Source organism: Desmodus rotundus, chromosome X (assembly GCF_022682495.2).
Source record: "Desmodus rotundus isolate HL8 chromosome X, HLdesRot8A.1, whole genome shotgun sequence".
Taxonomy (NCBI): domain Eukaryota; kingdom Metazoa; phylum Chordata; class Mammalia; order Chiroptera; family Phyllostomidae; genus Desmodus; species Desmodus rotundus.
The window spans coordinates 99,634,632-99,648,892 of record NC_071400.1 but is presented as its reverse complement, the minus strand read 5'-3'; the positions used below and the strand labels follow the sequence as shown (position 1 = coordinate 99,648,892).

Here is a 14,261-nt window from a genome sequence, read left to right as displayed (position 1 = left end):
ATACTGTGATATTTTATTATTAAAAATGCTTGCTGAAAAGTTTATACATATGTGTCCAGCCATATATATGTTCTATCATTACTTAAGGCAAAATCAAAAATGAAACCGCAAAATAATAACCCAAGAAACCATTAAACCCTGCGTGCCTGTCAAGGTAGAGAAGCCTAGGAAAGTAAAATTATTTTTTTTACACATTTTTTCTCATTTTCCTCTTTTTTCAGTTTTTTTATAGATAGCAAGTATATTGTATTCTCATAGAACTCTATGAAGATTCTAGAACTCCTTCCCATGTAGAAATAAGATATCGTTGAAGGTGTATTAAATTGCTTTTGATCATAATCCTCTGTAAAAGCTAAAGTAGTTATCCACTTAACAAGAACTCTTTTTTTTGTACCCCCCCGTACCCCAATGTGACAAGCCTGTTACAGTACTGGGCATATTGCTAGCTGAAGACAATTGGAAATACTAAACAAATACTGGAACTCGAATTACAGACGTACCCACACCGACGCAAGTGTCTGTCCTCTGTGGTGTGGCGGAGCGTGTTTGCGGTCCTTACACAGAGCCCGAAGGATGGCGTGACGCCAGCTGGCGAGGTTCACGCCCCCGGGGACACAATTCCTTTCCTTCCGCTGCGAGAAAGGCGCGTGGCTTCACCGTGTCCCAATGGGGGATGAGATTGTGACAACATAAACACACCGACACTCGTCCTCCAACGTAAACCAAGAGAAACACGGCTGCCAACCATTTCTCAGAAGTGTCTTTTCCCTGGAGAGCTTTCTCAAGCGCTCGGATTTAAATAGCTACCACCGTTGCGGTTGACGGGTTGTGTATCCGGAGAAAGTGGCGCTGTGTGTGTGTAGGGGGGGCCCGCCCGCCTTTGCAATGGCATTGAAGACTGGGTTTCTACGGGACACCCCATGAAGCCCAGACATGCCCTCTGCATTTATCTTTGGCTACTCTTTCCTGGGGCTGCGGGTGTTTCTGCAAGACAGAACATAACCACAGAAGCCGGCCCCCGTTTGCTTCTTCCCCCTCGCCCTTTACGACACTCAAAATATTCTTCTCGGGAGGTGAAAAGGACAAGGAGAAAATGGCCACGTGTCAGGGGACTCCGGCCCCGAGTTTGTCCACTTCAAACGGGTGAATGACTTGCACGTGTCCCCTCCACAGGGAAGCCCCCCTAACTTGCCGGACAACCCACGCCAAGCGCTGTTGAGGTTCTGCCTTCCTTTCGGTGTGTGTGTTTCTGTCGCCTTTGTGATCACAGATGGATACACAAATCCACATGAAGCAATGCTGAGAGACGAACCTACACATAAGGGAAAAAACAAACAAACAAACAACCAAAACTCTGCCTGCTGATAAATAAGGGACTCCTTGCTTCCGCAGAAAAGGGAAGGCGTGAGCTCTCCTGCCACGGGATGCGCTGAGCTAGGGACACCCAAGCATGGCACAGCCCTTGCTGCAGCTGCTGCGGAGAACAGAGCGGCAGTGACTCGGGGCGCCCGCCTCGCCAAAGGCCTGCTTTCTCTCCTTTCTGGCAGGGCCCTGCACTGGGGAGCAACCCTTCCCCCAACACATTGAGAGAGCCAGAAAGACAGAACTGAAATCTCTCTGTTTTTTTTTTTTTTTTGGCCTGATGGGGCTCTGCCTGTGCCTGGGTCCACGACTTTGTGAAAGTTTCACACGCACACACACACACACACACGCAACAAAATAAATGTTCCGTAAGACAACAGTCTCCTAAGGTTGCTGTCACACGCACTGCTACGACCTGGGAAGGGGAAGGTGTCCCCGGTGAGACAGACGCCGCCCCCTGCTACACAGAAAACACATTTCAAAACCGTCTGTCCTCATTGTCACAAGGAATTAAGAAGAAACACCTCCTATGTCTGCAGGAAACAGAGGTGATATGACTAATGTGTATATATATATATATTTATATACATCCAGACCACAATGGGAATAGTACAATCTTGCGAAAAAGCTCTTTCAAACTAAAAACACCGATAAAAGCCTTGTTTGTTTTGTCGTGTTTTCTTGGGGGTGGGGTGGGGTGGGGTGGGGTAGTGTCTGTGTGTTTCAACTCACAGCTATATACATTTTCTTTTTATTGTTACAAAGTTTCTTAAATAGAGTCCAGGCTGGCAAAACATCCCTTTGCCCACAGGTCTATGTTCGGACTGCGTTCCACTTGAATCATAAAATTCTAGTTCTCCTCCTTCCTGGACTAGACAGAGCTCGTTTGCTGGGTAAACGCCCACAGATTCTTTCTTCCCTTAACTAGAGCCATCTCTCGTATGGCACATAAAGAACTTTTATTTTTATTATTATTATTCTTATTATTATTTTGAAATTGCAATTTAAAAAACAAAACAAAACAAAACACACCACCAGCATGAAGTGTCCCTGGCTAAGTTCCAGAGGAGTCAGCTTGGGTGGCCAGGTGGGGGAATACCCAGGTTCTGGAAAGGCGCGCACGGGGGCGGGGGCCTCGCCCAGAAAGGTTCGCTGCAGCCGTGGCCACGTGAAAGCAGGGTTTCCGCTCGCGACGTCTCCTCTCCACAGGTCGGAGGGCCAGAAGTTGATGTGGTGCCAGTGGGGTGCGTCCCCACGGTCCGTAGCACGGGCTGCCCTTCCGCTGTGGGATTTGTTGGCGTGGTCCTACGTCGGCGGGGTGGAGAGCATTCCTTGGGTGGAGGCGTTGCCTCTCCGATTCTCTGCTCGCCCCGTGGCTGGCGGAGGCGCGCGCGGGAAGGGGTGCGGGGCTGGGTGGGGGGCGGGGCGCGGGGGCAGGCAAGCTATACGCGGGTGGTGGAGTGCCCGTGCGGTAGATTCGTACTGTTCTGCCCCCCGCTGAAGGTGTTGAACGTGTGCAAAGGCTGCATGCCCGTCAGTGTGTTGGGGATCATGGTGATGGTGTTGGGGGTCATGAGCGGGATGTCGTCCGGGGAGCGGCGCAGGGTGAGCGTGTAGTCGGGCGGGCAGGTGAGCCTGAGCGTGTCGTGCGCCTGCAGCGACTCGCACTCGTGGTCCTGCTCCAGCTGCTTCATCTGCAGCGACAGGATCTCCTCGTTCTGGATGTGCGCGATGTCGTTGCTGGCGTTGCGCTGCGGGCTGGGGCGCCGGTGCGTCTCGTGGCGCCGCTTGTCCTTCTTGTAGTACAGGGCGGCGAAAGCCAAGATGTTCAGGAACAGTAAGGAGGCTCCCACGGCGATGGTGACGCTCAGCTCGGTGGAGTAATCCCGCTTGGTTTCGATGAGGACCGTGGTGTCCTCGGGCCCCGTCTTGTGCGGGTCCTTGGCGTGCTTCGGGTGGTTGGCGGGCGTGATGGCCGGGCGCTTGGTGGTGGGCCATATCTTGGCGGGGGAGCGCCGGGTCCCGTAGGGGAAGGACGTCATGTCGGGAGGGGGCACCTTCGTGGTGGTGGACACGTACTGGAAAATCTCATTGAGGTTGTGCAGGTGAGGCACGAGCTCCAGCCAGAAGGCCACCTTGGTGGCGCGGTAGTGGTCCCGCACTCGGGGTTTGAGGCCGATGTGCAGGTACAGCTGGTCCTTCGGGTTGTACTTGGACCAGGCCACCTCCTCGAAGCGGTTGGGTTTGGTGTGGATGAACTTGGTGTCCTGAGGCACGGGCTGATTGGGGTCACTGGGGGGAGAAGGGAGGACAAAACAGAGAGGACGTCACACGCTTCCACAGGACACAAGGACGTGTAATCAGGTACCCCGAGAAATCACCGTCCGCTCATCTCAGGTGTTTAGCGACCCACACAAAATACTGACGTAGCAACAGGTGCATGCATTCTGCAGGGATGTAAGATGGCTACCCTTTTGTCTTTGCCTTAAAACTCCCCTACTGACCTTTTTTCTTTGTATTATTTCTCCATTTATTTTGTTCTTTACATTGCTCACATCCGTGAAATTATACAGTATCTGTCTCTCTCTGCCAGACTCACTCACTCAGCACAAACCCGCTAGGTCTACCAATGCTGTCGGAAATGGGAAGATTTCACTCTTTCTATGGCTGACCAATGTCCCTTGTGAAAATGCACCCCATCTTCTTTATCCAACAGTATTTTTAAAGTAATTCCCGATGGCAGTGTGATGGCATGTTCATAATACTTGGCCTGTGGTTAAAGGGCATCAAATTATCTGCAACAGCAATAAAGGAAAAGCATGTCTGGGTGCATTTTTATGAAGTTCCCTGCCCACTGCAGGCCCCCACGCCAGAAACCAGGTGGACTGGAAGGTCCTACGGGAAGACATGAGGTCTACGGATGCTCCCCGACGTCAGGAAGGACACACATGGTAGACACGGCCAGCAGGCACCACATCTGCCAAAGAAAGGACTTCAGCCCCCGCATCCGAGGCTGTCAAAATCATTTCCGAACTCTTGAGCTTTTCACACCTGAGAAATCGTGAGCAAGTTCTCAGAATTCCTCATCTACAGAGAACTCTGGGTCTGGAAGTAAGAGATGAAGGTGAAGATTCACTCCAACATTGCCGGCGTAGAGTAAGACCTTGATAAACGTTATCCCTTTCTGCCAATACACATATTAGAATACCTAAAATATGTGTCATTTATACTGTACCTAAATATACAGGGTCCAGCACAAATAACGCCCCCTTTTTATTAGAAAATCATAAGCATGTAATTCCGTAACACCAACAGCACACTCAAATGCACCGTAGGACATTTGAGGTGACATGTCCAAATGACAACTATAAATTATGACACCCGTATCATTCTGCTACCAACCGCACTCAAGCAGGCCTTACTTCTGCCGGACCCTGTATAATTCAGAATACCTACAAGTTTCCTTAGGCAGGGCTATAAAGTAGTATACACGCACAGTACAGAGGGGATACTACATACTGTTACAGCGTATGCTGTGTTAAAGCATAGTGTATACAGCCTGTGCTACATTGTATATAGTATACGCTTATAACACTGTGTGTTACAGTATATACTGTGCATTATATAGGGTACATATGTATTCATGCATGCTGTATATCACAGCTTATACAGTATACACATGTAGATATATGGATATGATTATATATGTGTACCAAAGGAAAAGCAGTTTTATCTCATAACTAAATGCACTGCTTTTATTTTACTCATGGGACCAAAAATATAAAATTATAGGTCCTGATGACATGCACTTTGAAACAACGCATTTGAAAATACACTGCTTTTTATTTCTCGGTTTTAGAAATTTTACGTTGTAGAGTAAGTGTTGGATTCAACAGAGCATCTTATGTTTCTTTTAGTTGAGTTTCCTAGAATAACTTTTTGAAAATTTCCTGTGTTTACTGGGAATCGGCCACGGAAGCATTTCTTGATTTCCACTGTCTGGAAGCCCCGGAAGGCCGTGGGGACCCCTGTTAATTCTGCTCAGCCGACCGAAGTGCATTTGTTTCTTAGCTGGGCAGCCTCGCTCATGAAGGAGACGTCACGTGGGAACAAGAGGGTTCTGTTCTTGCTGCATAGCAGGCCGTTTTTCGATGGAAATTAGGGTACATTTGAAAAGGAAAGAAACACATTTATTTCGCTCTCAAAGAACAGAGCCCTGGACTTGGGGGAAAGCAGAAAGGTAAACTTGACCCTGATATAATCTACTAAACTTCTCGGATGCACAGTTGGAAACCTCCACCAAAATGAACCCACGGAGCTTCCGAGAGCCGAGAGCCGACATTACGGTGTCGGACGCCCCGCTCACTGTCGATCTCCAATGGTGTTTACATTTCCCTGTAGCGTTTCCCATGTTTTAACTCCCGGCTGTAAAATTAAAGATTATCATGGTTAACGAGAGAAACAGACACATCTTCTCTCTGCAGGAAGAGCCTCAAAACGGCTTCCTCCAGATACCCCAACCCCTAGCACGAACATCTTCCAGGGTCGTATTTTTGAAAGAAAAGCATGAACATTTTCAAAGGTCGTACTTTTGGAAGATGTCACCTGGGCACTGAACACACAGTTCACGTGTGTTCCTAAGGTTTTGCGGGCACTTTATCGGCTAGAGATAGGTAATAGGAGTTCTTTAAACACAGCAGTGAATCCTGATAAGGTGATATTGCAGGCACCCGGCTCTCCTTTGCCCTCAAATGCAGTGGCAGCTGACTGTGACCTGGCCGCTGGGACAAACAGCAGTCACACACCAAGAATTACGTGTTCAGTGACTCCGATGGAATGGGTAGAGGTGTTTATTTCTTTCGCATAAAGTACTGTTTGGCAATAAAGGTCACTTGTAATGTCAACTCATGCCTCTGGGCTATTCTCCTTAACGGTGTCTTTCCTGCTTTCTGCAAAGACTCCGTAAAAGTGGAATATAGATTAATCATGGGCTTCTGGCAAATTCACAAGGAGAGCTGCACCTGAAGCAAAGCAAAGATCTAAGGCATTGCACCATACCTACCCCGAACTCTGGAAAACAAGGTAAAAATATTGAAATACATGTTGGTCTTATTGTATATTTGGTGCTATAGAACATATTTGGTGTATTAGTCATGAGGAAGTAATGTCACTATTTGAATGCTAATAGCATCTGAAGTCTTCAGGGTACAAGGCAAAATTTGATTGCGGAAAGTCCTCTTCACATGCCCTGGCTGGTGTGGCTCAGTGGATTGAGCGCGGGCTGTGAACCAAAGGGTAGCTGGTTCAATCCCCAGTCAGGGCACATGCCTGGGTTGCGGGGCAGGACCCCAGTAGGGGGCGCATGAGAGGCAACCACACATGGATGTTTCCTTGTTTTCCCCTCTGTCTAAAAATAAATAAATAAAATTGTAAAAAAAAATAAAAGTCATCTTCATGGCCATATTTTCTAGGGAGAGCTTTGTTTTCGCTTTCTATCCACCTCTGTCCATACCGAACGTGGGCTGAACTGGCCCTCCATCAATGAGTGCCTGGGTTGTGTTGACCGGCCAGGACCCACGGCTTCCCTTCTGTTGCCAAAGTGCTTTGACAGGACAAAGATGCGTATTCTTTACCACCGCGGCCAACGTGGGAATCAGCTTTCGTTTTTCCTTGACGTCACTTCTCATTGATCAAAACTCTCCACGTCAGCCCTGTTTCTACACGGCCCCTGAATGCTCTGCCTGCACAGTTCACCTCCCTCCGTGTTTGGGTTTAGGTCTCACGTGGGCCAATGAGACAGTCTCTTAGGGACAAATACATCCTCCTCTGTCTTCTCCCACTCCCTTCCGCATCGCTCTGCCTCCCCTCCACACGCACCTTCCCAACATCATTTCTTGGGTGCTCAGCAAAAACCAAACCAACGAATAAAGCTGGTTTGCTACATGTATGTCCACCGACACGCAGACATAAGGAGGTACCCGTCCGCTTCAGGATGCATAAAACACAGCGGCAGCTGCAGCCCCGCCTTGAACAACTGGGAATGCAGGGCGCCGAGTGTGAGGTGGCAAACTGTTGCTGTCCCAGCAGATGATAATAGCAATTAATGCATGTTCCGGAGCCGTGTGCTCCTTTCTCCACGTGCGTGGTCTGGGGCGTGTGACGAGCTATTCTTTTCCTCAAACTCCTGTCTCCCTCGTGCTCATAAGGAGCGGTGGCTGGTCGTCACCTGCGTTCTAGGCTTTTGTCTGCATCCTTGCTTGCGCCTGTGTGCTGGAGGTCACAGCTAAGCCTCTCACCCAGGACCGTGAGCCCAGACATGGTTTAACCGGTGCCGTTCCCTACCTGGCACCATTTGGGCTCGTTCTCCTCACCTGGACCGCTGAAGCAGCTCCCATGGGGATGAGGTAATTGTCTGCGCAGGGCTGCTGAGGCCACAACCCTAGTTAAACTACGTAACTAACTCGCAACGACCTCAGAAGCCTTTGCCACCTGCTGACAAACACCTCAATCCCTACACCATGCCCATCAGGTCCAGCCCGTTTTCCTGTTAAACCAGCAGCCCGTGCAATACTGCTCTCCACTTGCTTACGTCCAAAGTGCCGTGTTGCTTTGCACAGTAAATGGAGTTCTGAGTACCTCCCTTTAAGGATGCTCTGAGTCCCATCAACCATCTTTGCAAATTAATTAAAAATAAAAACCTCACGGCGTGAATGTGTCTTAAGTATCATTTCAGCTCCACTCCTTGTGGACAGCAGAAGCAAAATGAACTCCTGCTTGGACGGCCTCCGGATGCTTCCGACGGACTTCTGAGGCACCCCCATCATCTCTATCCCGTTACCTTGGGGAGACCCCTATCTCAGAGTCGGGAGGCAGCTATTCTACAAGAGCAAGGCTTCGTTCTTTCCTGTGTGTTCCTGCTCCTTCATCACCGTTAAGAAGGCCAGAAATGTCATAACCAGGTAACAAGCATCGTCCCTTGAGTATGGGCTGTGGTAAATCCCAGGTAATGTTATGTGTCCATGCCCTGCCTGTGCCCCCAGTGAGGGGTGTGCACCTCCACTGCCAAGCCAAGGGGTCGTAGGAACTACAGTTACGACATTAAAAAGCAATCCACGGCAGGACGCTGTGCCATTTTCCATCCTGGTTGCTGGAGGCATCAACTAGGGGTGAGCCTACCACTCATTAGTCCCCTTTCTCATTTGTTCATTTTTAAAAAGATTTTATTGATTTATTTTTAGAGAGGGGAAGGAGGGAGAAAGAGAGGGAGAGAAAGGTTGATGTGTGGTTGCCTGTTGCACACCCCCTACTGGGGACCTGCCCTGCAACCCAGGCATGTGCCCTGACTGGGAATCGAACCGGCGACCCTTTGGTTTGCAGGCCACACTCAATCCACTGAGTCACAGCAGCCAGGGTCCTTTCTTTCATTTTTAAACAAAGAGAAACCTCCCTCACAGGGCCTCTGGGCATCTGTGGTCGTGTCAAACAACATCACTTTCAGTAATTTCTTTCAACAGCCCGAGGAAGCTAACATACCACTGTTACATAAACAAACGTATGGACTTGAATCCTCTCTTTGTGGAAGAAAAAACGGTTTCAGGACGGGCAACCTTCATTCCCAAATCTTTGCATCTCCTCCCTTCTCTGCTGCCCCCAGGGCAGCTTTTCTTACTCCCAACATATCAAATCGGACCGTTCCAAGCGGGCACCCAGGCTACACACTTCCCACTGGGCAGACGCGTCCTACTTGGGCTAAGACCGCAAAGCACTCGGAAGCCCCTTCCCACCAGGAGTATTTGGAGTCCCTGTCAAGAACAATGGCTTGGAAAGCCCTAAGCATCGAGACCCCCCAAATCCCCCATAGCTCCCCCTCTCTCGAGCCTTGTGGGGTGGGCACCAGCAGGGCATCCCCGTGGGCAGCTAGCCTGGCCATCTGGCTTGCCACGGGGAGATTCACCCCCCCTGGCGCCGGGAGCATCTTCATGTTCAATTCAGCCAAGAGGCTCAAGGTCAATGACAGAAGCACAGGCAGGCAGGATAGAATGCTACCTCATTAATTTCCACAACTAGGTTACAGGACAAGAGAAAATGAAGATGCCCGGGTGTATGGGGCTCCTTAGGGTGCTGGGCACGCTTTTCTCGCGTTTGCTGAGAATCTGCTCAGTAGACTTTTGGAGGCAGCTCCTGTACATTTTCTAGACATTTAGCCAGGGAGCCTTGTAAAAAGATATATTTATAGATACACATAAATACCTCTCTCTATATATGGACATGTATAGGAAACATATATTTACTTAGGAAACCAATATGCATAAATATTTATATACACTCCTATATATGTGAAGCACATTTCATAACTATACAGCATTAGAGACACAGCCCTCTGGGTTCTACAGCAGTGCCACGAAGCCAACGTTGCCAGGAAGAGAGGGACTCCAATTGTTTGCTTTCCCAGGGCACACGCAAGTTATGCGGACATTATCCTGTAGTCCAGTGATTTTGAAACTTTTTCTTTTTTAAAAAATTTTTTTTGGTCTTTTTTAAAAAAAGATTTTATTTATTTTAGACAGAGGAGAAGGGAAGGAGAAAGAGAAGGAGAGAAACATCAGTGTGTGGGTGCCTCTTGCAACGCCCCCTACTGGGGACCCGGCCCACAACCCAGGCATGTACCCTGGCTGGGAATCGAACTGGCGACCCTTTGGTTTGCAGGCCGACACTCAATCCACTGAGCCCCACCAACCAGGTGAACCTTTTTTATGACACACCTACACTCATCACTAAAATTCTGCGGCACACCCAAGAATATATGTTTTGCCGACTGGACCCAAACACAGGTATAATTTTGATTTGTCTCCACTGGATGGCTATTGTATTGCTATTTTTTATTTGACCATCTGAGGGAAAAGAGTGTCCCGGACTAAATTGTCGGGGGCTGCCTGTGTTAACAATTCTGGGGTGCACTGGTTACCCATCACTGCTGTGGTCTGTGGGCTATGCAATCATAGCATTACGCTTAAAAACAAGGCGTATACATCAGTGAAAATACGTCACTGCATAAAGAATGGTGACCATCCTCTGACACTTCAGGAAATGGTAATCTTTGCTGGTGGAGGGTATGAACCTTACGTTTGTGAAATGAATGAATAAATAAATAAAGCAACATCGAACAATAAAGCCCATGGTTGTAAAATGAGCTATGCCTTTATGTTTGTGTGTATAAGAGTATACACACAAACACATAGTATCTCTCTATCGTTATTAGATCTATTTCGTTTCCGTGGTTACACAATTAGGATCCTTATCATGTGGCTCACATGTTTTGATAACCCCATTATTTCGCAAATGAGTCGAGGTCTTATTCACATTTGAAACTCCAGAGTCAGCTTTCAATAAGACTGGCAAATGTGTCTGTATCCCGCCGTGGGAAGGAGGACACAGAACTTGTCAGACCCAGCAAGCACTGTGATAAACAGCTGGCTTGCCCTGGTCGGGTGGTGCCGTTGGATGGAGCGTCATCCTATGATACCTTGAAAGGCTGCAGGTTCAGTCCCCAGGTGGGGGGCATATGGAGGACAACCTATCTGTGTTTCTCTCTCACACCAATGGACACCAATGTTTCTGTCTCTCTGTCTTTCTCTTTCCCTTGCCTTCTCTCTAAAATCAGTAAACACATGGCCAGGGAGGGATTAAACAAATGAGTCTCGATGAAATAATTTAGGGGTCAAGAATAAACGTGGTCCTGGTAGAAACTGGGGAGCAGCGACTACCGTGTGGGCACTTGTAAGCCGCGGCGGTACAGCTGTGCAAACACCTGTACAGAGGCAGGAGACAGCTGGGAGCAGGGGAACAACAAGGTGGGGAGAACCTACCCAGTTTTGGCGAAATTCGTCCAGTAGGTCATCACCACCGCACTGAGCATGACGTCGTTCTTGGAGAAGTTACAGCTGAAGAGCTCTGTCGGGCCGATCATGGGGATGCCGAAGACGTAGGGCACCTCGTCGCCGTGGGCCGAGTCCGCCCAGCTGGGCTTCATCTCGCTCTGGCAGTGGTGGTAGAAGGCGTAGAAGTAGGTGGGAGACCCGTACTGGGCGTGCAGATCGGCGGTGGCCACCGCGGGGGCCACCCACTGGTGGTCGGTGAAGAGGGCCACCAGGGTCTTGCGGCGCGTCTCCGGGTTCTCCTTGTCTGCCCAGTCTGTGTACATGAACTTGATGGTCTCCCGCAAGGTGTCCTTGCCCTCCGGGTAGCCGTACAGGTTGTCCACAAAGTTGGACACGGAGAAGTCGAAGTCGTTGGGCGTCACGCCGTCTTCGTTGTCCACGATGCCGTCCACGAACTTGAGGCCCTCGCCCTGGTTGACGCCCAGCATGATGTCGTAGTTCAGGAACTCGCCCTGCTCCATCAGGATCTGGGGGTCGTCAGGGATGACGTCCCCGTCGATGACGGGCCCGAAGGAGATGTGGTACGTGGCGGGGGTGATGGTCTGCTGGATGAGCTCCTTGTAGTTCTTATTCCGAAGGCACTCCACCATGTCCGTGGTGTCCAGCATGTTGCAGCCGACCTTGTCCGCCAAGATGCGCGTGTACTTGGCCGGTTGGTAGTTCACGGCCCAGCTGGACAGCGCGGTCCCGCTCTGGATGATGGCTTTCTGGAACAGGCCTGCAGGTGCAAAATTGGGGGCATGCAAATGAAAATCTGGCAGACAGAAGAGCGGCTTGTACCGAGCAAAGAAGGCTCTGATTGAGTCCCGGACCTGGGAACGTCAGGGCCGGCGGCATTCAGCTCGGGCAGAATCTCTTTCACGCAAGTCCACTCGCTCTCCCCACACCCCCCCGCCTCCCTGCTGGGCGTTGCTTTTATGGGATGTTCTCACACACACACAAACACAGCGCAAGTGGTGTTGGAGAAAATAAAACTACATTTACACTTTCCCTACCCCGGCAGAAATAGGCATCCTCTTTCTCCCTGCGCTCTGCTGTCGTAGCTGCTTCTTATCCCAAATGACACATCAACAAAGCCTGTCTCAGTGACACTCCCCCCACTCCCCGGTCCCTAAAAATACGCTTTGGGCCAGAAGGAAGGTCACAGGCTACTCTGTCTCACTGGAAAAACCGGGTACGGCTTCAGTACAGGAAAGACAAGTTGACGGAAACCAGCCTCAGAGGATACATTCAGCGACGTCGTTCCAGCCGCCTCCTCAACCTATCAGGGGCATTGAAATTTTACAGTTCCATTAACTGAGTTAACTATTGCTGAAGAAAGCCTTACTGGAACCCTCAACAGAAATGCAGATTTAAATAAAGATTATTCATTTCAAAATGGCATCCATTTGAAGCCCAGGCCTTTGTACCATTTATTCTGCCTCGTTTTAAAGCTGTCTGTTTGGTGAGAAACTTGAAAAATCTCGGGCAGTTTGAGGAGTAAAATGTGAACTGCCCAGCGATGAGACACAACCTTGAGACTTGGCATGGACGTGGCTTTGCCCAACACACCATCAGACTCATTTGGGACCAATGCCCCCATGTTTGAAATTGCCGGAAATAAGGAACTACTGAGTCGCGTGTTGGCTTCTGAACAATGGCGCTTGAAAACCCTTCAAAGAAAGGACGTCCATATGTGATCTCTGAAGACATTTATGGGTTCAAACAATCAGAATTAGGAAAATACTGCTAGAAGTTACTTTTTTTTTTCTTTCTCACCACTATTGGCCATGTGTGAGGAAGACGTATGGATGTACCTGTCTGTTAGGGAAGCAATAAAATCCCCCAAAAGTGAGAAAAGTTGAATAAAGAAAAAATATCACCTATAATTCGTACTGTAACACGCAAGTTTCCTTAACATGTTAGGATCATTCTTTGGGGTTATTCTTCCTCCTTAGCCCACTTTGCTGAACTGTGTCTATTTCATGCATATTTTTTACACAGTGTTTCTCAGGCTGTTGAATAACTTAAGCTCAATTATTAAAACTAATTAGTGGTCCTTTGAGTAAATACTAATTAATGTTCCTTATAACTGTCTTGTCTTTTTTTAATCTCGTACCTGTTTCCATCATTCTTTGCTCTGATAATTCTGTGATTCGTGTGTTTGTGAATGCATTTTCCACATGTATGCTCATTTCGTTAGAACATCGTGCTGGAAGTGGAATTCCTAAGGCCAACCCTGTGGGTATCGGTCCCATTCTTGATTCCATCTCTGGGTTGTTTTTGGAAGGGCGCTTTGCCCAAACGAGCCACGCAAGACCCCAATGCACAGTATAATCGTGTCTGTCTGTCGGTTTAAGCCATCAGCACCCTTCTGCCCATTAGTTTGGGCCGACGTGGGTTTGATTCCTACAAACTTTGGTTCCAACACGTTTCTCAGTCGCCAAGTGAGAACCAGGAAAGGGTATTTATGTGATGACTGCCTTTCCCTTTTCAGTGAAGGGTTAATACAAATATAAGCCCGTAACGCCACATCTCCTTATCCACGAGGAAACGGAGCCTCAAAGACCTTCAGCGTCGAGGACGAAAAAGCTGCCACCAATTTTATGTTGCTAATGACGGCACCACGGCGCAGACAGGCTCAGCGACTTGTCTGCGAGGGTGCAGGAAGCGAGGGCAGAACGGGACACCCTGACACGGCGCGACGGTGCCTTCCTTTGTCGGCGTGTTTGTGGGTCGTGGACGTACCTCAAAGGAAGATACTGTGGCACTAGTTAAGTAAAAATAATTCCTTTTGAGTTGTACGTGCTTTTGATGGAAATCGTTCAAAGAGGTACGGGGCTCCCTGTGTCCAATCCCCGCTGATCTCTCTCTCTACAAGTTAAATGTTTATGTTTTTCAACTCCTGTTGACGTTGGCTATTATATTAGTTTCAAGTGTAACACGTAGCAGACAGACATTTCTATACCTTACGAAGTGACC

At 48.9% G+C, this 14,261-nt stretch overlaps 1 protein-coding gene across 1 annotated transcript in view; it reads right to left on the bottom strand.

Annotated features, from left to right (window-relative positions):
* Positions 1-401: 401 nt before the first annotated feature.
* Positions 402-14,261, bottom strand: part of LOC112313310 (neuroligin 4 X-linked) — a 159,896-nt gene continuing 146,036 nt past the window's right edge. Inside the window, exons 4-5 of the mRNA XM_024569846.4 lie at positions 11,229-12,018; positions 402-3,654 (exon numbers count right to left, since the gene is read on the bottom strand). Coding sequence (XP_024425614.2) covers positions 2,805-3,654; positions 11,229-12,018 — 1,640 coding nt within the window. The 3' untranslated portion in view covers positions 402-2,804. The remainder of the gene's footprint in view (positions 3,655-11,228; positions 12,019-14,261) is intronic.